Source organism: Pleuronectes platessa, chromosome 5 (genome assembly GCF_947347685.1).
Source record: "Pleuronectes platessa chromosome 5, fPlePla1.1, whole genome shotgun sequence".
Classification (NCBI taxonomy): domain Eukaryota; kingdom Metazoa; phylum Chordata; class Actinopteri; order Pleuronectiformes; family Pleuronectidae; genus Pleuronectes; species Pleuronectes platessa.
Genome location: NC_070630.1, coordinates 15,746,156 through 15,770,506, shown reverse-complemented (window position 1 = coordinate 15,770,506; position 24,351 = coordinate 15,746,156). Strand labels below are relative to the sequence as shown.

The 24,351-nt window shown below is 42.1% G+C and overlaps 1 protein-coding gene across 1 annotated transcript in view; it reads left to right on the top strand.

The window, feature by feature from the left end:
- The window catches only part of LOC128439721 (trichohyalin), a 37,674-nt gene that overhangs the window by 5,367 nt on the left and 7,956 nt on the right, over positions 1-24,351 (top strand). The window contains exon 3 of the mRNA XM_053422111.1: positions 16,950-17,467. Coding sequence (XP_053278086.1) covers positions 16,950-17,467 — 518 coding nt within the window. The remainder of the gene's footprint in view (positions 1-16,949; positions 17,468-24,351) is intronic.

The following is a 24,351-nucleotide window of genomic DNA, read 5'->3' as shown; positions in this document are numbered from 1 at the left end:
CTGCACGGCCAACAGACGCAGATGGGAATCCATTTTATTGATTGATTCCTGTAGTGGACTTCCATTTCTCCCCTCTATGTGTGTTTGTGTGTGTGTATGTGTGTGTATGTGTGTGTTTCTGCGTATGCTTCAGTCCGACTATGATTTTACACAAGCTGAATGTTATAACCAGACACAGAGCAAAGGACAGAGAGAAAGAGAGACAATAACTAAGAATGAAAGAGGGAGCGAGAGACTGACATTTTGATCATAGCACATGTGGTTCAGTATCAGGATATACCTCTCTCCCTTCCTCTTTTCCTCCCCCCTGTCATCCACTCAGATTCAAAAAAAGTCTGTAAAATAGAGGATGTTCTGGGCTTAGCCCCCCGCTGAGTACACACAAGCACCATTTATAAGAGGAGGCTTAGGTGGTTGGGGGTGAGCGGAGAACGAAAAACAACAGAGGCGGTGCGTTGCGAGCGCAAATCTCTGGGCAGCACCATGAGCAGCCGTCGGTGTGGGAGGCATCGAGGAGGTGGTGTACTAACAGGCCCATTTAAGTGCTGTTAATCCTGGTGTGCTGGGAGAGGGCTGGCACAGAGGTTTAATGTTGGGCTGCTGAGAAGGAGAGCACACACAAACACACACACACACAAACACACAAACACACACACACACACAAACACACACACACACACACACACACACACACACACACACACACACACACACACAAAAACACCTATTCATTCATTGCAAGACAGTAGTTGGATTAAATCTCAATGTTAACATTTTTATATAGGGTGTGAAACATCCAAATACCATCATGTCTTTTGGCTTTTCATGTGGCTTTTCTAACAGATCTCAAAAACATAAACCATCATTTAAAATGTTGAATTCTATTATTTGTTAAATGTTTTTTTATTTATATAGCGCTTTTCTAGTCTGATGGTGACCACTCAAAGCTCTTTACAGTACAGTTTTACATTCACCCATTCACACACATTCATACAGTGCATCTATTAGCAGCATTTTGTTGTTCTATCAGGGGCAATTCAGGGTTCAGCATCTTGCCTAAGGACACTTCGGCATGCAGATGGGGAAGACTGGGGATCGAACTGCCGACCTTAAGGTTGGAAGACGACCGCTCTACCCCTCAGCACCAGCCGCCCACTGTTACCATTCTTTAATGGTGGCATGGTGGAGCAAGGGTTCTTGCACTGATGCCACACAACAAAAATTTCCCCACATCAGCCGGGGTCTTTCTGTGCAGTGTTTGCATGTTAGATTGGATTTAGGCTAATTGGAGACTCTACATTGACAGGAGTTGAGTAGTTGAGAATAAATGGTTGTTTGACTTTGCATGTTGGCCCTGTGATGGACTGGCGACCTGTCCAGGATGTATGCTGCCTCTCGACATCACTAAACACAGATTTCTTTGAATGGTTATTATTAACTATTCAAAAATATACATTTACTTCACCTTTGTACCAACAGTCTGCTGCTCTTGCTGTTGTATTGTAGCTTCCTACACACTTTATTAGTAAATTTAGTTTAATGGGATGGTGGGAACCAGTTTCACTCTTTTCTTCCATATTTCTGTGGAGCAAAACCAACGCCCTAATCCTCATGCTGACATTTTTTCTCAGTATTTAGACTGTATTTCAAATATGCTGAGAATGCATGCTGCTTCATACTTTCACCTAGTGTCATGTGAATGCAGTCATACTTCCCCTCAGTCTCTCAATTTGTCTTTCTCAAGGGCACATGAGCACTTATTATTCTGGGAGGCAAGAGCATTACTCCCCACTTTCACTGATGGTCACCGGATGAAGAATCAACTCAAACGTGTCGCCTCACAGCAAGTAGGTTAGCGGGTTGAATCCCTGTTTGGCTGGGGTCTTTTTGTTTGGGGTTTGCATATATCCCATTGTTTGCGGAGGTTTTCTCCAGGTACTGTGAATGTGAGTGTGACTGCTTGTTTGTATCTGTGTGATGGCCGTGTCATACGCTGGTGACTTGGACAAGGTGTGTACCGCCTCTCACGCAATGTCGATCGGGATTGGCTCCAGGAGCCCCCCCCCCCCTCCCGGCAAGCCTCAAAGGATAAGCGGTGTAGATGATGGATGAATGGATAGATGGTAGTTGCAGTTACTGTATCATGTTAGCAATCATATAATCTCCTCCTTTGACAGTAAAAGTAGAATATAAGGTCATGTGATAAAGTAATCTGTGGATGTTTTCCTTGTATTCATTTGATCGGTCCACACAGTGGTATTTGCCCTCTGCTTCCGGACCCCTGCTGTTTTTTAATCCAGTGACGCAGTCATACTGTCAGTCTGAATGTAGCATACGGTTTTAGCTGTTTTCAGGACAGACACTGAACTCAGCAAATTATCTTGACATTTTCTCAGTCAGTAGCTCTTGACGTTTCCCGGGAGGTAGAGGTGTTATACAAGACGCAGATGAATATCACCTTCGAAAGACCCACGCTGTAAACAAAAACATCTGATTTCCGAAGTGGAATTTATAATTCATGTCCTGCCTCTTGCTTGCTCTACCCAGACACCACCCCTCACCTGAATGTCCCAGACTTTTCTCTGTTGTTGTGAACACGTCTGACCCCATCATCTCCTGCTGTGTTCCTCATATTGAACAGTGAGGCGTTCATGTCTGAAAACTGTTTTTGTGGATGTTATGCTTGTACTCATTTGATTGGTCCACACAGTGCACTGCCGGACAACCCTGCATTTAATTTGCCCTCTGCTTCTGGACCCCTGCTGTGCTAATGCAGGGACACAGTGCTACGTCAGTCTGCATGCAGCCTTTGTCTACTGCCCCCTCAAAACTCAAAACAAAGCTGTTTCACTCCCTCTTACTCAGCAGGATGGTTGTCAAAGTGACACTTAAACTTAGAAGATGGGTTCCCTCTCTCCCCAGCACGGTGTTCAAGTCCAAATGTGACTAAAGGACTGGTTGTTTTAAGTGCAGCACCGCGAAGAGTGCACCGCAGCCTTTTTATGCAACTGCCGAGCTCCTCTTGTTCTCCACGAGTTGCTGATACTACCTATTCACTTTTCAAGTTTCACCATCTGAGACAAAGTCAAACACACAGTGTAACAGTAGAAGACGTTCACCTCCAGGAGAGAGAGAGGGGAGCGCAGGCAGAGAGAGAGAGTGACAGATGGAGAGAAGATGCGAGCCAAGAAAAAGACAGGAGGGACACTACTCCCTGTTAACTTCTCTAATGTTGTGGAATGTGAGGAGCTCTGAAACACAATGTAACAGGACAAGACGTCCGCTTCAGAGATAATTAGAGAGTGAGCGGAGAGAGCAGAAGGAGACAGGGAGAGAATTGGATGCATCCCACTGTGTGTGAGAGAGAGATAAGTGAAAGATTTTCTGTTTCATTTTCTTCAGAGAGAGAATCAATGATGAGAAGAAGAGGAGAAAAAACAATAATGAGGAAATTTTCTCTCACACACAAATACACGTACATGGATACACAAACACACACACACACACACACACACACACACACACACACACACACACACACACACTCTACCTGTCTGACAATAGTTTCATTTATAATGGAGGAGGTACACAGTTATTTTAGCCGTTGCAATCACATTGTGTGTTCCGGCCTGAGGCTCCCATATCTACTCCAGTGTCTCAGCAACATGCTGCTTCTCCTCATTCTCCTCTCCTTCTCTTCCTCTCTCATTCCCTCTCTGTCTTTCTATATACTATATGAGCTATCTGTGGAAAGCTGACAGAGCGGAGATGCTAGGCTGTGTCACAGTTGGGCCTGTAATTCTGGATGACTGCTGACTGTAAAAGTGTGAAAAGTAGCTAGAAGTTCATGTATTGTGTGTATGCGTGTGTATGTGGGTGTTTGTGTGTATGTATATTTGTGCTCTTGTATTATTATATAGTTAAGGTAACACAATGTCTACATAGTCTGCGTCGCAGTAGCTGTGAATCAGCAGCAGCAGCCTCATTGGACTCAGGAAGCGTTCAGGGTCAACACTAAGTATATTGACATTTAAATAAGTTTTGATCAGTGAATATAGTTCAGACAGTTGTGTCCCCTTTGCTGTGCACCCGTGGTGACAAATGGAAATAAGAGTTATTTGCTCCACCTAAACGCTTGCTTGGGAACTTTCGTCAGTTACATTTTTAGCTTTTCCCGACTGCAGGCAGACTGTCGTCACATGTGACTGTGTAATAAATGTAACAGTCACAGTTCCACATGTACGAGCTGCTGATGTGATCAGAGTCCATACTGTGACCACACTGCCCTCTGTTTGTTGACAGGACACGTACAAAAGAGACTCGGCTTCAATCATCTTCATTACATGTGTTTCTCAAAACTGAAAAACTACCTCTTTAACTTACCACTTCACTTCTGGTTGAATGAAGCTCAAAAGCCCTTGAAGTTAATTTGTTGTTGTTTGTACTTCTCTGTGAATAAGATGTTACATTAGTCAGACATTATGTTTACTGTCATTCTGAGGGATATTTTGTCTCTCCACAGTCGCCAAAGTGCTGCTCATTGTGGGAACTGTTGGGTTTCTCTCTAATGTTTAAGGTCTCGACCTTCTATGTCAAGTGCCTTAAGATGATGTATATTATGATTTGGCGCTATACAAATAAAATTGAATTGAATTCTGATTTACCATTTTAAAAGGATGTACTAAATACATGCAATGTAATAATTGTAGTGGGAAAACAATAAGGAGATAAGGCATAGGGCTAAATAGAGCACAACCTTTATTGATGTGATGAGTAACACATGTGTTCACCTAGTATTTCATATTTAAAAAGCTGTGATGAAAAGGGTCCATAAGTAGAATATATGTAGCATCCCTCATAATGTGGTTGAAACAGGCGTATACACTACTAGCACACTCTTGGTTGTGGAATATCAAATTGCCGCTTTTGTGCCAGTTTGGCGACATGAATCGTAAACTTTAAACAGAGCTGTGTGTTTGAAATACTTTCGGCCCAGCAGTGTGTGTAGTGGGTCTAAAGTATTCAGGTTTTTGAAACCATCTCTCTCAAACACTTAATTTGGCACCACATCTTTTGTGGTAGGCTAATTGATAACAGTGTTTGTTATGCCTCGCCGTCTGTTGGTTTCCTTGTCAGAAGGCTTTTATGTATTTTTTTTGCAGAATTAGCATGTTTTGTGTCTGTAACAACAACCGATGTCCGATATACTTTTTAGATTTCTGTCTTTTGAGCAACCAAACCCCCTCCATGCAATAGAAGTTGATCTCTGTCTAGTAATTACATCTAATGACAGACTGCGAGCCCGGTAGTGCCTGTCGTCTTTGTTTGTTCAATCATTTTAAGACATGCAGTTGTAGGGAGCTACAGTATGTTAGCTTTACTTGTGGTGCAGTGATCATGGCTGTAGCACAGTTCAGGAGTCTCCATGGGCCACGTAGAATGCAAAGGCCGAACCAAAATGAGAAGATCTGGTCTAAAGAGGCTTTCTGTGATCTGCAGCGTCAACAGCTTCTCTCGCTAGAAACAGAGTTGCAGTTGGAGGTGACGAAAGAGTTCTAATGCCTATTGGTTTTTAAACATGTGTACTGTAGCTGTTTGGATGAGTCCAAGCATGATACTCAAGCATTGGATGTCTTGTCACTTGTCACAGTAAATTGGCTTTTTAAAAATAATATTTTTGTAATCGAATCAAAATGAATCCTCGGATAGGTTTGACCCACTGGAGACATTGTTTCTCTGGGATGAAAGTCACATTTGCTGAAGCCTTCAACAGGAAGCAGCCCAGTCAACCTAATGTGATGCAATCAGTCTTCAAATGCAGTCTTCGGAGGATGCAGGCCCTTAAATGAGACACACCTCATCATCAAACAAAGCATAAACAAAAAACTGTGGAAACAAAGTCTAAAAAGTATTTAATTGTATATTGACTCTTAAAGAGTATTTTTGATTTGCTTTTGGTTCTGAGTGACATACTGGACACACTCAATAATGTAAACTCCTACACACTCATCATTAAAACAATTAAGACAATTTTGGAGACAAACTTTACCACACAACACTTCCTTTGTATAATCTGTAGTATAATATTAACATCAGAACAGTGTGTTCTTTTAAACACCTCACCAGAGGCTCAGCGGTTTCAGTAACCAGACAAATCTGACATCTCGTTGGCGCCTGCAGTGCCTAATTCGGGAAACAATCTTCAACTCTGTTAAGTGTAAACGCGCAAACCGAAATCCTGACTCATCTCTGTCGTGTCTTTTCGTGTGTCTGACTGATGACCGTGGGCTCTCGTCTGCTCCCTGTCTCCCTCTGCCTCCCTCCATCCGTCCATTATTAATGTGAGCACGGCAAAATCTTCTAGAAGAAGTGGAGAGGAGAGACAAGCCACATGTCTCAGGTAGCTACACCGTACTACTAATTTCTCCTCCTTCATTTTTCTGTCTTACTTTCTTTCTCTGTCATTCTTTCAGTCCCCCCCCCCCCCCCCACTTGAATAATGAATAGTTTCAAACCAGACGCACCCTGCCCTTTTTCTCAGACCTCGGGAGGTCGCTTGATAGTGGCAGCACATGTGTTGGCTGTTCACTGTCATCAGTGTATCTCAGACTTGCTCTTGTCCTGTTCCTCCTCCCATTGTGTTCCTTCTCCTACTAGGTTGTTTCTCCTCTTACCTTTCCTGCCCCTTCTCCAATCTGTTTTCTTAAATCTGGGCGAAGAGAGAGAGAGATTAAACAAGGGTAGGAGAGGGGGGAGGTTTCATCAGGTGAATGCTGATCTGCAGTAATTACTGAGAGACAGTGGGGGGATTATTGTGCAATATTGTCACGGGTGTTGTCTGGGCCCTGGTAATACAAAGTGACAATATTGCATGATAATCCAGGGGTCATTACTAGGTCACTGTTGCTTTTGTGAGACGTTTTCCGTGCCAGCCACTGTGGAAGCTGTTTTTGAATGATACAGATTAATCAGGTGGGCAGACAGTCTATCCCTGAACCCAAGACCATTAACTCAAAAACATGATTTATTAATGGTTCTCCTTGGTGGTGTGTGATGAAAATACCCAACTAACTTTATAACACACCATTAAATAAGATCTATTACTTTTTATCCATGCAACTTTTTGGACTGATTATTTAACAGTCATATAGAAATAAATTAACTTCCAACAGAGGTCAGGCCAGAGGCATCAGGAAACTATTATCCATCATATCTACAAAGATATTTGTTTTTAGCAAGAGGTACAAATCTCACATTAAGAAAACTAAGAAATCTCTGTTGCATAACTCTTCTTCTTTACATCAGAGACTGAAAACAATTATATTTTTTATGAATTCCATGTGCAATATTACTTCTCAATATGTACAATATTGCTGCTCATCATAATGGGCAATGTCACTCTTTCATTTTCATATGCAATATATATAGTTTCATTATTATCATGTACAGTATTATTAATATCATGTGCAAATACGTCCTTCTCATTTGACATTTTCCAATAATATTTCTATTCTTATTTTAGTCCAGTTTTTAATTTATTATTTTATACTTTTATATTTTTGGAACTTATCTTGCCTGCCTGAGAGGGCGGAATCTAAGGAATCAACTTACGGCTAGCTGAGCTTCAGTGATGTAAAGCTTTAGGTTTTAGTGCATTCAAACTGAATTAGATCGTCGCCTGCTTTATTCATTCATAAGTGTCTGATTCAGCACAGAGTTAAGCACCGCAGGCGACGGTACTTGTTGTCTCTTGCTGGAGAAGGTTAAATGAGGTTGCAGTTTTCTTCGCTCCACTGGTTTTCATCTCGTCAGACAGACTTCTACTTCCACCTGGTTTACACTGCAGATGAAGAATTTAAGAAAACGGCATGCTATTATTCATAAATTGGATCGCAAGTGAAAAATCCACATTTCAAAGATAGACAGGCGGGCAAGTGGACAAACACACCGCCACACACACACATAGAAACACGCACAGTTCAGCCGGTGTTACCTCCTCTGGCCTCTCATGGCTTAGTGTGCCGTGCCATGTTGTGCCGAGTCGCGTGTTGTGATGCGTGGTCTAGTGGGGCTAACGGAAGCACATGTGTTGTCTGCTAACTCTGATTAATGTAACAGACTATACTCCCCCTTCTCTCTCTGGCTCTTTTTTTTTTCAATGGCTGCCCTGCTGTCCTGCCTTCACCCCTTATGTCTGCACTGTGTTTCAAACCTGGACCATGAGAAACTGTAATATAATATGATATAATATAATAATAAATAAAATATCAACCACTACATTACAACTGGTATGATTTTAATTTGTGGCTGATATTGACTTCAAGTCTCTTAAATGGCAAATAATTGAAACTATAAAAATAGGTTCAAATCACATTCAAACAGGCTCCTGATAAACATCGGTCAGTGATAGCAATAAAACCAATGTTGTGGCTGACTGACATACCAGAGTCTGGAAAGTGAACAATCTAGGTTAAAAACATCAACTGTAGCTCAGATTTAATCCTTCTACATACAGTTTATTATCAGTCAGCACAACTGCTGGGACATTAAATCAGGAGGCTGAGGGGCATATTGTGCAGCAGGATGGACTCTAGCCTGTGTCAAACTTGTGATTAACTTCATGGGGCTGCAGCAATAAAACTTAAATCTAGTAAAGACGTGTAATTGGTTGATAGGATTTACCTGCAGCTCTACCCTGTCAAGAATGTAAACAGTGAGTCCCTGCTTCAACAAAGACTGTAACACCACCACTACTACTACTACTACTACTACTACTATCTCTATTACCAGCACCACTACTACTACTACATCTACCACTTGTACTTTATTACTACTAATGCTACTACTTTCTCTATTCGATTACATTGTGTAAATTATCAGTGGGATTTTCTTATTTTCGGTGCTATGATTGGTTGAAAAATCATCCTAACTTTGCTTGTGTTTTGTCTGTTTGCATGTGTTTTCTTAAGCTGCAGTGTGCAGAGCTCAAGGACCCCTGTATATTGCAAGCTAGTGTACCATCAAAATTATTTTCAAGCTGTTAAGATAAAAATAGTTTAATAGTGTTGCTTTAAATAGGCTAAGTTTGATTTTGTCAGGATCTAATGCAACCATGATGTCTATTGTGGACTTTGTGCAACTGATACTGTGGCGTCTTATTCTTTGTCTTGTGCTTGATGAGATTTGGAGAATGATTAATCACAGAGCTGCCGTAAATGTATTAATCACCCAGTTCTGGAGGCTTAGCTGACCGTGATGAAAATATGTCAAGACATCTAGACTGATTTGTCAGCATACCCCCCCCACCCCCTGCTCTCTGCTCTTCAGGCTATGTTGTTTGTGTCTGCTGTGCTGTGCCATGCCACACCACACCGTGCTGTGACGTGCCATGCCATGCCTCGCCATGTGCTTGGATGTGATGTGATGCGTGACCAAGTGCCGGTCGAGGCAGCCATAGGTGATTTATTTCCCTGCCACTGCCCTTTCCCTGCTTCCACGCAAAGGAGCAAGTGAGGTGGGCAGCCAGGCAGACGAGGAAAGGGAAGGCAACGAAAGAGATTTGCAAACGGGAGGACAGCCAGTGAAGCGACAGACATGCAACCCTGGATAATACCTCCTGCAAGCTCTCATTTTTTATCATAGTGCCTATTGTCTTTTTACTGTCCCTCCGGCGCAATCACTCCATCCAACACTTGGTTGTCTGCTCTGTCGACTTTGTCCTGACTTTTGAGAGACTATTGCTGATCGTTCCTGTGTCTGCGTTCTGTATGTACAAATCTGTGCCTGTGAGCGATTGTGGATTCCTTAGTGCTGCTGTTCCACACAGACACACACACACACACAGCCCAGACACTGACCATCTCACACACTTTGATTCATCCACCACAGCACAGTATGTCCCTGATCTGTCTTCACCCCATCTTCTTCTCCTCTCTGCTACTTGCACGCCTCGGCCCCCCTTTTAGACTTCCCTTTATCCCTTGTGACTGCCACGTCCCCGCCCTTTTCCCTGCTCCACACTCACACACACTCACACAAAAGATAATCTTTCACGCAATCTTTAACCCATACCAATGTCAAGGAGGTTATACATGCACTCAAATATTCACACACGCCCGAATTCTACACTCATGGTATTATGTGTGTGGGTTCATAAACTCGTAGACGCCTGTCATGTGATGTGTGCTGCGCCATGGGGTCCAGATGAGTGGAATCTCAGTGTTGGCTCTCGCTACACTGAGCACCACAGGGGGTCTTTATCGTCACAAAAATCAACAAAGCCACAGTCACGAAGCGCTGTCTCGATCGCACACACAATCAAGAGCACACGCATACATATATGATGTACACACATGCGCCCAAACATATTCATACACGCAAAACCAAAAGGAAAAAAAAAACAGATAAAAAAAAACTAAAGCTTAAAATGCGCACGCTACGTGACAAAAGCTCCCAAAAAACATTCTCCCTTTGACACGCAAACAGAAGAGCACAGCTGGACAGTGTTTTTAGGACACACACACACAATCACACACACAATCATGCTCTACAAGCTCTCATGCACTGTCACAGTCCAAAAAAGAAAATGATTTAGGTAAATTAGTGGAAAAAATAACGTGGATAAGTCCCTTAACTACTTAATCCCTTCTTAAATGCTTGCGTGATCCCTCTCGTGTGTGTGATTTCACAGACAGACGGAGAGAGAGAGGAGTGGGGGCTCAGAGGACAAAAAGAAGAAAGCATTTGTTAGATTGACAGAATGAGAGAGAGAGAGAGAGAGCTCAGAAGGATCCAGGTATGATGTACGAGGCTGCTCTCCTGCCTTTGTTTTTCCTCCCTAAATCCGCTGCCCATCATCATATCAATTGATTAAACCTAATCCTAATGCCTCCAATCCCCCGGGCACCCACAAAAAAGCCTAAATGCCTTGTACTCCCTCCATAACATCTCTAAACAGATTTCAATGTGCGCTTAGCTGTGCTTCTATGACTGTAATTGTTACTGTGTATTGTAGTTTATTGAGCCTCCCGTCTCCCAAAGACGTTCAGGTTTTTCATGTACTGGGATTAGCGGAAATAAATATTTTTGTATGTGTGCTTATGAAGATCTGTGCTGGCCTCCAGCTACTCTGTATTCTGCCTGCTGTGTACAGTCTGCACACCATCTCTGCCTCATTAGAGGTTTTGACCTTCTGCTGATCTGATAAATAAGATTAAGGGACGAATGATTTTTTTGTCCGATATTGGCCAGGCTGCTGTGTCTGATAAGTGCCGAAATAAACTGCAGTTCACGAGCAGAAGAGAGATATTTGTCCACAAATCCTTAAAGAAACCCTGTAAATGTTCACATCCCTAATTGGGTTTAGGACAAAAGGACAGGACTTTTTGTGTGACTTTAAGTGTCTGTCTTTCTAAAGTAATGCGTCTATAGCGTCTGTAAAATATGCTATGCTACAAACATGTTGTGCACCATGTGATTTTTGGATGTGAAACCAATTCAACAGTGTGTTATGCTGTATAGACAGGGGTACATACGTTGTTTGCGCAGTGTCTCGTGTGTGCCGCTTGCCTGTTGGGTCAGTATTTGGTCACGGAATGTGTGTTTTGGTGTGCGCATGGACATGGGGGGGGTGCGTGGGGGGGGGATATACTGTGCGTGTGTGTGTAAAGTGAAGGGTACGTGTTCGTGACAGTGACCCACTTCTGGTGTTTTGATGAGGCAGATGGGTCACGGCAGCTGTAGCCGAGGAGGCGGAGGTGGACGAGCAAGAGGAGCAGGAAGATGAGGAGAAGAGGGAGGGAAAGGGCAGTTGTTTTTTCGGCAGAGGAAGGAGAGGGGGAGGGGGCAAACACGAGGAAAAGGGAATAGCAGAGGAAGTGGAAGATTATGGAAAGATCGATGGGGCAGAGAGAGGTGGAGTGATTGTGAAAGTAGAGGATTCGTCAAACTGAGGGTAAATTAGATTTTTTTTTTGTGTGTGTCTTGTTTGTGTAGCGGTCCACCTCCACCCTCGGTGCATGAGACAATGAAGACACACACGCAGACAGTAAGGGAGCTAAAAAGGCATCACATAAATTAATGATGCCTCTCATCCTGGCAAGACACCAACCAGCCAGAAAATGTCCTCACCCTGCACCCACTCCACCCCTCCTAAATGTTTCACATCAGGCGAGAGGTAATAGCCCAATGTTTAATTGATGGAGCACGGAGGCATTGTGGTGATAACATTGAGTGTGGAGGGGCTCCAAGTCACAAAACACAGACACACACACGCTCACACACAGAGCGGCCTCGGTACCTGCTAGGTGTAGACACATGCTGGAGCTTCAGTTTAACTTAGGAGTTGGAGGATTCACTGTCAGTGCTCTGTGGTTGTTAACTGAAGATTCAGACCCCCACACACACACACAAACACACACACACACACACACACAGCCACATCGCTGACATACCCCAAGGCATTATACATGTTTTGCATATTTACATTTAGCTTGTTGACGTAATAATAAGCTCTTTGTAATAGATATTTATTAGCTGGATATGTAATTGAATCACCATTACCGGATGAATTGAAGCAGTGTGAGTGTAAGAGCCGTATGTGCCTTCAAATTAATGTTTGAAACTGCTTTTGGCAGCGGTTCAGCATACTAATGGAGTCAATCAAGAGACTGACTGAAAAAGAGATAGGAGACGCACAAGGGGAGCCATAGAAGTGGTGCGTGCACTAGAGGACAAAGAGGGTTGGTGTGTAGGAGAGGAACATCAATTGGATGCTGGCATGCAACATTTAAAGGACAACACAACTCTCCTCCTCCGCTCCCTAATTCCTTCCCTCTATTCCTGGGCACGTCCTTGTTTCATTCAAACCCACTCCTCTTTTCTCTCCTTCTCCTCACAGGTATTTTCTGCAAGCGTGTGTGTGCGTTTGTACGTCTGTGTGCGAGTGAATGTGTTAGCATGTGGAGGGGGCTAGTTTTGTGGTTTGAGTGCTAAGTGAACGTGTCAGTGCCGAGGGCAAGGGGTCTCCCCACGGGGCCGAATTCAGTCACGGGAGCACACAACTGACTGGTGGTGCAGACATTCTGCCCTCAGGGTGTGTGTATATGTGTGTGAGTGTGTAGTGAAGAGTGAATGACTCTGTGGGTTTTGTCTGTCAGAAGATGCTTATGCAAGTAAATTTTACTTTGTATGTGTCTGTCTATGTCTGTGTCTTTTGTTTGTAATCATGGAAATGTTTGTGCTTGTTTCTGAGTGGGATTTTAAAATGCGTGTATGTTTGTCAGTCTGTCTCTCCTTGGGTGTGTGTGTGTGCTTCTGTCTTTGTTTTGTATCTAACTGCTGCTTTTGAGTGGGTTTGAGCTGTTGATTGTGCGAGTGGGAGAAAGGTTCCCTGTGTTTGTGTCGTATGGACAAATTGTAGTTTGAATCCATTGTTGTGAGGACATGTTGACATTGTGAGGACATTCAAAGAGCTATTTGATGGTCAAATGTGTGTGTGTGTGTGTGTGTGTGTGTGTGCATGTGTGTGTGTGTGTGTGTGTGTGTGTGTGTGTGTGAGAGAGAGTGTGTATTCTCTATGTGTGTGATGTAGTCATGAAGACAGATATCAAGGGGTCAATACACACTGTTAAAGTGACCAGAGGGCTGAATCATGCCTCAGCTATGGTTTGACACACACTCACACACACACACACACACACACACACACACACACACACACACTTCACACACACATGCACTTTGACACACACATAGAGGAAGGGATGGATATACACATTTTGGGACAAAACATAACCCCCCACTTACAAACAAAGTCTGTCTCTCTCTCTCTCACACACACACACACGGACACGCACACTCAATCTTTTTTTTTTTTAAGTATCTAAACTACATGGACATCTGCACAGTAAACATCGAAACCCCCTGAGCCAGGTCCTAAATATTACACACTTTTGCACGCACTTAAAATCTCTTTCTTCCGTCCTCGCTGCCCCATTTTTTTCCTATCTGTTTCATCAGGACAAATGTCCGACACAAAGGAATACAGTACCTTACTGTATAGTGAAAACCATCTAGATGACTTTATTTGTTGATGGTTATGGGGACATCAGGAGGGTTTCAACAGAGAAAGAAACAAATTACCAACCCTACCTCGAAGTGCAGCATCACATTACCACTAGTACACCACTAGTAAAGCCTCCATTCACTCTTGCATGAAGTTGCATTTTCCTGCACTGGATCCAAGTTTGTACAGCGTTCCCTTCTTCTTTGCGAGTGTAGCGCTCTGTCTCTCTGTCTGTCTGTATGTCACGGCTGTGGGAATACGGACTCCTGCTGTCCTGAAGACACAAGACAGACATGATCTGCATCTTGACCTGACACAGAGAGACAAGATGCTAACACAGAGTAAGAAGGCATCGTGATAGGTGGGAACAGAGAGAGACAGAGAGAGACAGAGAGAGACAGAGAGAGAGAGAGCCGTTATCTTCTTGAAAGTGTTACCTGTCCATCATTTGTCTCATCAAAAGCACTTTCAAGTAATGCTGTGTGTTTTGTCCGTCTGTCTCATTTACCACCCGTCACTTCTCTCTAACTCCTCACAGAAGGGAAAAAAAGAGCATCTTTCAGGAAATTGACTTTGTAGGCAATAGCTGCCATTCTCTTGATCTATCTGTCTTTTCATGTTGAGGCTCTCTTCAGTATTTTTTCAAATCTGTTTGATTGTAGATTGTCAGAAGGAAGCGACAAAGACAACTTTCAAACAGTATTTGACATTGATCTGAGTATAGATTTATGTTTTCAGCTCCTGTTTTTAATCTCTTAATGTATTCCAAATATCACAAAATAGTCTATATTTAGATTTGTATTTTCATTTGCTAGAGTCAGAGAGCTTATTTGTCCTCTCACATTTGTATTTAGGTCAAGGCTGACTACCTCAGGTCAAGGCTGGCTGCTCAAGGTGACCGGGCTTTCTCTGTCAGGGCCCGAGGCTCTGGAACTCCCTGCCTGACGAGATTAGACTCGCCAACTCACTGCTTATCTTAAAATCACGCCTCAAAACTTATTTTTATAGGAAAGCATTTGCAACATTTGTAACTGTTGTGCTAATGTGTTGATTTAATTAATTAAATAACTTTTTATCTTACATTGTGAGAGCTGCTTTTAAATGTTAAGGTCTCGACCTTAACATGTTATTATTTGGAGCTGAAATGAATTGAATACCTTTTATTTTTATTCATTCATTTTTTGCCATGGATTTTGTAAAAACTTTATAACCTTGTTTGGATAAGCGTTATAAAGTTATTATTTTTTGAAGATAAACTAATGAATTTATATAGTACACTGTTTAATCTCCTTAACATGCTTGCTTCTTTTTACTATACTTTCAGCTGCTGTCATCTTTTATCCTCTCAAAATAATGAGTCCCATCAAAAATTCCATTTAATCCACCATCAGTGTATAGCACAGTGAGCCTTGGGGAAATAGAGAAAGAGGAAAGACCATGCAGGGCCACCATAACAAAAGTATTAGGCCCCAACCTGGTTTAACCTCTGTTTGACTGTTCAGATATGACATTGGCCTGAGCAGGAGAGAGCTGGGGTAAGGAGACACTGAATGACTAAATAAAATATCATTATCATCATTATGTGATGAATAGTGTTGATATTGTGGCGTGGGTTGCAACCTATTCAATGTATGGTCACTGAGAAGGGCAAGAATATTTGGTTCATTGGGAAACTGGCAGGTCAGATGACGTCAGCAAAGTAGATGGTCCTTTATATGAGGCCTAGGATGCATTTGCGTTCACACAGTAAAAAGAACGATATGCATACCAGACCACCTGCTCATCTCTCACACATTGTGGACGCATTTGACTGCGTTCAGACTCAAAGTAGTGTGGACCATGTTTGATCAGATCACTCAGGAAGGATGTGGATAACAGGTCTGAAAAGGCTTATAGCTCATTTTAAATATAAATATCCACAGAATGTCCACATATATAAAATATTTATTGTTAGAGTGTGGAAAGAGAGAAAGAGAAAAACTTCATGGCTTCACCAAAATCAGTCAATTTCACCATTCAATTCACTCAAAACTTCATTGTTTGAGATTTTCTGGTCACACAAAGGCGATCATATGATTCCTGTGCGAGGATGGCAGTCATTATGTGAACTGAACGGTTAGTTTTTGTCTTCTCAAGCAAGAGAGCTTTGTTTGAAATTATATTTCACCATGTTTACATCATGCAGCAGTCTATTTGTCTGTTCGGAGCTGTTTTGAAACAGGAGCTGTCAGCATGCCACACAAATATCATCTGACACATATTATCACGGAGATGAAAAGCTTGGGGGATGTGATCTCATCCCCTCATAAGCCTTAAAGAGGTGAGAACAGCTCAGAGAGAATGCATTGACATACACAGAAAAAAAGAGATGATTTGGGAAGATGTTTTTTCTCCTAACAGAAAGCAGTAAAAGCAATATCTGGAGGATTAGAGGTTCCGTGTTCTTCTGCTGTGAACTGCTGACAGATAAATGGAAAATGCTTCTAACATCAGCGACTGAAACAGATTTGGATGGATAAAGCGGGCCTGTAGTTGTCGTTCTAAATGTTTTTATAGACAGCTCACCGTATTCTCTCCTCGTACAATACATCATTCATCCAGAATATGTTTATCGTCCTCGGTGACATTGACGTGAACATGTAATTTGGACTTAAATTTGTTACTCAGGGACGAGATGATAAATAGCTTAAAAGCTGATGTATAGCATATTTGAGAATCTGAGATTTTCTGTGTTTAAACCAGAATGGAGTAGGTCAGGTGGGGGGGATTTAAAGCTCCTTAAAGAAAGAGATGTGGCTGTGTATGTGCCGAAATGCTAAGTGTTTCCTCTGTAGCTGCTTCTTAACTAATATATTACAACTAATTGTATGCATTTCCCCCTCAGATGGATCGCAGTGAGACAGTGTGTCGTTACTGTGGTGTCAGTTACCTCATTTACCACGAGTTCCATCAGCTCAACACCCGACTGGCTCAGTTGGAGACAGAGCTCCAGGAACTGAGAGAGGCCGCCCAGAGAGAGAAGGCCCAGCGAGAGGCACTGGAGCTGAGCAGGCTGGAGTGGGAGACGGCACTTAACCTGGAGGTGCAAAGGAAAGCAGAGCAGAGAGAAACCAGCATGAAAGAAGAGCTGGAAGAGAAGCGCAGAGACACAGAGAGGCTTCTGAGAGAGGAAAATGACAGGAGGAGGAGAGAGATGGAGGAGGACTTCGATAAAATCATTGAAGACAAAGAGAAAAAACTTAGAGGCGAGCTGGGAGACTTGGAGGTGGAGAGACTGAGGAGGCAGAGAGAGGAGCTGGAGAGAAGGAATGAGGAGAGAGAGAAGGTTCTGAGTGACGCACTTCGTAAGGCCAATACAAATTTAGACGAGCTGAGAAAATACCTTCAACAAGTGGAAGAGAGGTGAGGTCTGTATTTGTTTGTCTGTGCTTCCTGTCCCTGGTGTGAAATGGTCTCTAATGCCAGCCTTCATGTGGGCAATTATCTCATGAGTCATGCTGTTCACACAAAAACACACAAGCTCACCCAACACACAAATCTGACTATCATGTGTGTACCATATGTGCATTGCTACAATAACCCTCCTGTGGTTGAAAGCCTTCGCCAACCAGTGCAGTTTTAGTTTACGTACTTTTTTCTCTCCGAATGAGGTCACCATGACCTTTGACCCTCAACCCCTGAAATCAAACCTGTTAATCTTTGAGTCCAATTGACAACTGGTCAAAATTTAATGAACTTCCCTAAAGGCAGACTTGAGGTGTCATGAAGCCAAAACCTTTATTTTTTTGTTTGAAGCCACTGTGATCTTGATGTTGGACCTTTTACCAACAAATGGGCAGTATTTTTCTGCTGATCTGTCCGAGCCCAAGATAAAAACTGACCCAGCACGATCCAGTTGAAGTAGAAAAACTGAATTCATGAGGGGGCAGGCTCTCGAGTTGTATATGTAGTGGAGGAGAAAAGTCACGGTGTCATAAGATTGCAATTAGAAATATATTTCAGTCAGGAACACTTTACCATGATTTAACCATTTATTACAGAAATGGGAATTCAGTTATGCTTGGCGCGGATGGCTCCATTCTTTGGATGCTCAGTGGATTAGTCAAGCAGCATGCTAAGATAAAACAGGGAACATGTGCAAAATCCCCCAGTGGGCATAGCAGGCAAGATACATTGTTCAAGATTAATACCATTTACTGCAACCATGTTTGGACTCAGTGTTAAAAGGTGGAGGCTGGGGTGATGGAGGGTAGGTTGCCGGCAGCAGGGCGTGGGTGGGAGTGTAGCTGGGCAGGGATCAGTGAGGAGGTCGTATTTAAAGGAGCCGCTTTGTTGGGAGACTGAGCTGTGATTGTTGAGTGACTGACGAGCACCCATGAACATGTAACTGACATTTAAATCAGTAGCAGACAGCTAATGACAGCTGAGCACATATATCTGTGTCCTGTATCAACTTACCCAATGCTTCATTTGTTGTAGGATTTTTATCCTGAAATACAATGGGTCGTTTTAACTCTTTAGTCATATAAGGAACTTTTTATTTTTTTATCTCTTGCCTAATGGTATCATTGCTCTTTAAGCAACTAAAGTGTTTTACCCTTCGCAGATCATCATGTTGTGTAACCTGTCTGGTCTACTCAGGCTTATGCACAACTGTAAACTCTTCAAAACACACCAACACACCCAACAGCACCTGCAGCTGGTCATCACTGTGACCATAAACCATAACCAACCAATACCATAAGTTAAAGAGGATATGCTATTTGATTCTGACACTATGAATCAAAAAGCTGGCAGTCTCATATGTTTAGCATCATCCTAATGTCTGGTACATCAAAGAAAAACTGTGTTTGTCTCAAAACATACTTTACCAGATGAAAATACTGCGAGTGACATATGAACAGTGACAGAAAACCACAGTCTCTTCCGTTAACAATATTAACAGCCTAGAATCCAACAGAACCCTGAGACATGTTTTATCTTTAATAACGGATTATGGTTGCCATAATTCTCTTCATCGCCATGCCATCTTTTTTCTTTTGCTAGTCCTTTCTCCACCCACACATGTACTGTACTTCACCTCAGGTGAATGCAACAGGGTCAAGCATGTTTTCTGGGGGCTGTTGGTATCTATTTTGAGGAAATCATTGTACAGAATAAGTATTATGTCAAAGGTATCAGTACAGGTCAGGTTACTGACGTCAGAGCAACCTTATATATCAATAGCACATTCATTTATTCACATTTGTGTGTGTGCTTGTGTGTAGTTACCCACTTTCAGGGACATATGGTGCACAAACATACACACATTCATACAGGTGGAGAGGATTACTGTGTCACTAACATCAGCTTTAAAGTGTGTGTAATCAAATAGCAGGTGTCTGTATTCAATCAGCCATTAAAGGCCAAGTTAGGTTTTGGGGAAATATGTAGGAAATGCTCGCTTGCCATGACTCATGAGAGTACTATGAATAATCTGAAACATCTAAAGACTCCCCTGTTGAAATGCAAAACAATGGCACCATTCTGAAACCAAGGATATGAAACCATACACACGCACACCTGCACACACACACAATTGTAGCTTCGCTTACAATTTCCTACTATACACCGCAAACACCGCCAATAAAATCTTCCTGAATATTCCTACCACTAGTGTTGTGATAGAAAATGTTATTTGTTGGGGAATTGAAGTGAAGTGTGCAGCCTTTTTAGCCTTTCTCAACTCAGTTTCAGTCCTTCCTCCTGTGCTGGTTATTTGTTATAGAGCTACAGTTTGATAAAGCACCAGGGCTACACTCAAAAGAGCAATAAACAACTTTGCCGAGAAATTACGCTTGGTCAGCTGAGTAGGGAAAATAGGGGCTGGGTTCGTAGACAGGAGGAGATCAGTGTCCGAAATCACCCAGCATTCAATAAGTAGTATACTATATGTACTATTGTTCACATTTTGAGGGAACCATATAAGTGAGGAATTTGGATCAAATAACAGTCAAATAACATTAAATAAATACTTTAATATGAACGATACAGTAAAGAGGTTATGATGCCTTTGCCTACATGACACAAAATGATGACTCCCAAATGTCCCAAAAACTTCCTATGCAAAGTGTTGCATAGGAAGTAATGAATGAGTGAATTAGGAGGGCAAGGAAACAATCCAATATGGTCTGGTGCATAATGCATAGTTTGCATTATATGTAGTGTATATATATATGTACATGTGTGTGCAGGTCACTGCCAGAATGTTCATGTTGACAGCTCAGGTGGTCTGTGTGTTGTCTGGTGTGTATGGTAGACTGGATGAACAAATCCACTACTGGTCTAATGTAAGCTGATTATCTCTCACAAACTGCCTCTTCAACGAGTCAAAAGCACATGCAAACAAAAACATGCTGTGCACAGGTGCGCTCTGTAGCCTTGGGGGCCACCCGTGGGTCAGGAGGTCAAAGTTCAGGCAGAGATAATGATGCATTGCACAGTGATGTGAGAGACGAGCCTGGACCAACAGCAGTGGAGTATCTCGACTGCCCTACTTTTTTCTTTTCTTGTACCTTTTCTTGTCCATTCTTTTCTTTTTAGCCAACTTTTGTCTCATCTTTGTTCATTTGCAGTCAAATATGCAACATTTATTTGTTTCATCCGAATGAAATATCCCTCAGTAATTCTGTCATTTACATTCTCCTCCACTTTGCAAACTAATTTGCTCTTGGTTTTCTTTCACTCTTTTTGTCTCCATCATTTCCGCAACACTTCTACCAGCGGTGTGCCAGCACATCACATCGCTCTTGCAGGTGGTAGATATTAAAAGGCAAAAGATAGAATGCGAGTGGGAGTTAATGAGGATGTTCTGAATGGCTGGCTACACAGCAGGAGTGTGAGTCTTTAGTGGAATACGTTTGTGATTGACAGCACTCCTTTCCCGCTCTGAGATATTCAATACCTGTTTTTTTGTCTGGGATTATGTGATTTACCATGAAAGAAAAAAAGATTTTCTGGCCACCATTTCTTGATCAAACAAGGCTTCTAATCTTTCTTGTATTTTTTTTAACTTGAGCCCCCTTTTTAATGAACATCATTCAAATTAGATCCTTGCACTGATCCACCTCTGCACACCCAATCACACACACATACACACACAGGTTTTTGTCTTCCAATTACATGCTGTGGCTTTCCTTCCAATATCTGACTTCTGCTGTCTGATCATGTGTAATGCTGACATGATGAGAGAAGTGATGTGTGTGTGTGTGTGTGTGTGTGTGTGTGTGTGTGGTATGGAGAGCCCGACCAGTGGCTCGGTAACAACACACAAATCAAACCTGAGTAAAATGTCACCTGTCAGATAGTGTGTGTGTGTTCATGACACAGGTGTTTGAGTGCCTGTGTGTGTGCGCATAAGTCAGATGTATGACAGATGAAAGTGAGGCGTGAAGAGGGGAGTAACATGTAGAGTGCAATTATAGCTGATTTTGAAATGTCACCTGTGAGACAAGTTTGAACACAGATGAGCAGCAGGATCTGAAGGAAAAGAGCAAGCAGTGAGGAGCTGGAGAGGCAAATGCTAGGTTCCTGTCACGTGGGAGTTTTTATTTACCACTCTATGATTTGTCAAAATTCAGCTCCTCAACGTGCTGATATGGACTTTCGATCTTAAAATATCGTACTTGGTGCCAAAGTTTCTCAAAAGAAGATCTAGAACCACACGCCATGCTAAATCCATCAGTCAATATAAGTGCACTCAACTGTTCACATAGCTATAAAATATAAATGTAAAGACTATAACTGCTATTACCACCATGTGTGCATAACTGCCTACAGCTCATTAACAGATTACTCTTTATTCGGGATGTGCATTATGCTCATTAAAAGTAAAATTGACAGTTTTACGTCTTAAGTTGACTGATGGCAGCAATGTTTGCAAGTAACCAGGGTGATTTATTTCTGTTGTAGCTTCCATCCCACTTCATGTGAATGTGGCAAAACAGATTCATGTGGCACAGACCTATGAGATTCATATGAGAATAAATGAGAAAGTATAAACATGTGTAGTATTTGAAGCCAATACCGATAAAAAAAACAATAAACACAACATTAGGAGGCAGCAGTAAGTGACAGGGTTTAAGGTCGGATTTAAAGAGTTTGGGCAAACATCCTATACTCAGGTAATTAGTTTCACTGGTTATAGTAACTGAATGGAGCTTCACTTCTCAAATTTGCAACAAGCCAATGACTTGTAGAGGATCCAAGAGATTTTGTTGTTTCATATTGTACAAACAGGTTAGTCATATACAGTATATGACTCTCTTACCCTCTCATTGGCAGTATATTGGTAGAACCGGATTACTAAGCGAAACTCCCAGTCTACACAGAATGCACATCAAAAGATTTATTCTGTCAGCCATCTGATCTCAGACGCACCTGAAAGAACAGATAATATTTCACTTCATCAATGCAGAACTACATTTTTCACTGATGATGTGCTAATCTTACGATTTTCTAAACCACACCTGCTATTTCTAAGTTTCTGCCTTCCCAGCCCACAAAATTCTTACAGAAAAAAATACATCTCATTAAATTTGATGAAGGGATTTAAAAACATTCACATTTTTTTGAGCCGATCCGACATTGGATCGGTCAATTGAAAGTTTGCTATTAGACTCAACTCTTACATTTGGCATAGGCTCATTACTTGACCCTCCCAAATACGCCAATTTCAGGGTATAAACTGTCCCTGTAAGAGAAATCGATAAACGGGTATGGACAGTCAGCTCGTCCAACTGGAGACAGGTCGAAACATATCATGAAAACTTGTGCGCTTGATTACACCGTTGAGAGAACTGTCTGGGAACTTAATACGCTCCACTTGCTTCCTCTTGGCTGGCTGCTTTCAGTCATGATCCAAACAGTGTCTCTAGGTATGAGTCTGTTTGTGACTGTATCTGTATCTGTGTGCATGTGTATTAACACCCGTTTGTACACCTGCAATTGATAAAACAATCATTTCTGTGCACAGTAAAAAAAAATTGACTTATGAAGAATGAATTATAAAAATGTGCGAGCACACACACACAGACACCCATACACACCTGGGGGCTGGATTGTAACAGTGATAAGACGTCCTAGCGGGAAACAAGGAGAGACAAATGATAGATCACAAATAAAAAAGGCATCCATTTGTAACTAGGAAGTACTTCACAGCAAAATAGTTGTGTATATGTGTGGTTCTATTTCAATGTCAGGTTTCCAACCACAGAAAAAATACACAAATACCCCCCTCTCCTGATGTGTGTATGTGTGTGTGTGTGTGTGTGTGAGTTAGTTAATCTGTCAAGTCGACTATGTACAGAGTGAAACAGCCTTCATCGCCAGCATGAGAGGTATTAGCCCAGATCCAACTTCAAGTTCAAGTTACCACATCAAACAAGCAGAATGACACACACTGCTGTGTGCGTGTATGCGTGTATGTATATGGAGCAAACATGCACACGCGCACACAAAATATGACAAAGTTTATTTGGTAATCAACAGAAACATGTCTGTGCAGTAGCATAGCAACACACACATACAAATGAAACAGAGACGTGTTCATCTTCTGAAACAGAATTAAAATTGACAAGTTGGAGGACAAATTAATTTTCATATCCTCAAAGTTAATTCAGTTAGTCATAATATGATATCTTCTTATGGTTGTGTGTGTGTGTGCGTGTGTGTGTGTGTGTGTGTGTGCGTGTGTGTGTGTGTGTGTGTGTGTGTGTGTGTGTGTGTGTGTGTGTGTGTGTGTGTGTGTGTGTGTGTGTGTGTGTGTGTGTGTGTGTGTCTGTGTGTCTGTGTGCTGTTTTGATGATCGCAATCATTGTTATGGCCTCCCTTACATGGTTACCAGATAACTTGAAAACAAAATATACAAAAACAGGTGTCACAGTTACACCACAGAAACACACACACACACACACACACACACACACACAACATTTTCCTGTGAGTAATTAATGAAGCATTGACTGATCTAATATTAGCGCTTTAAGTTTTCCTTAGAACATTTAAGCAGCCTTTTAACTTGAGAAACAAGCTGTAGATTCAGTGCTTATGACTGTGCTTGCTTAATGCATCGCTTGTTAGTTGCAGGGGTATTTTGTTCTGTGTGTGTGTGTGCTCCTTTTTGTTTAAAGAAAAATGACTCTCAGCTTTGAATGTCCTGCCAGGGTGTTGATCAAAACACTCTTTTAACTCACACACATGCCCGCACACAGTGAGTGAGCAGATGACACTTTGATATGGGGAAGCTT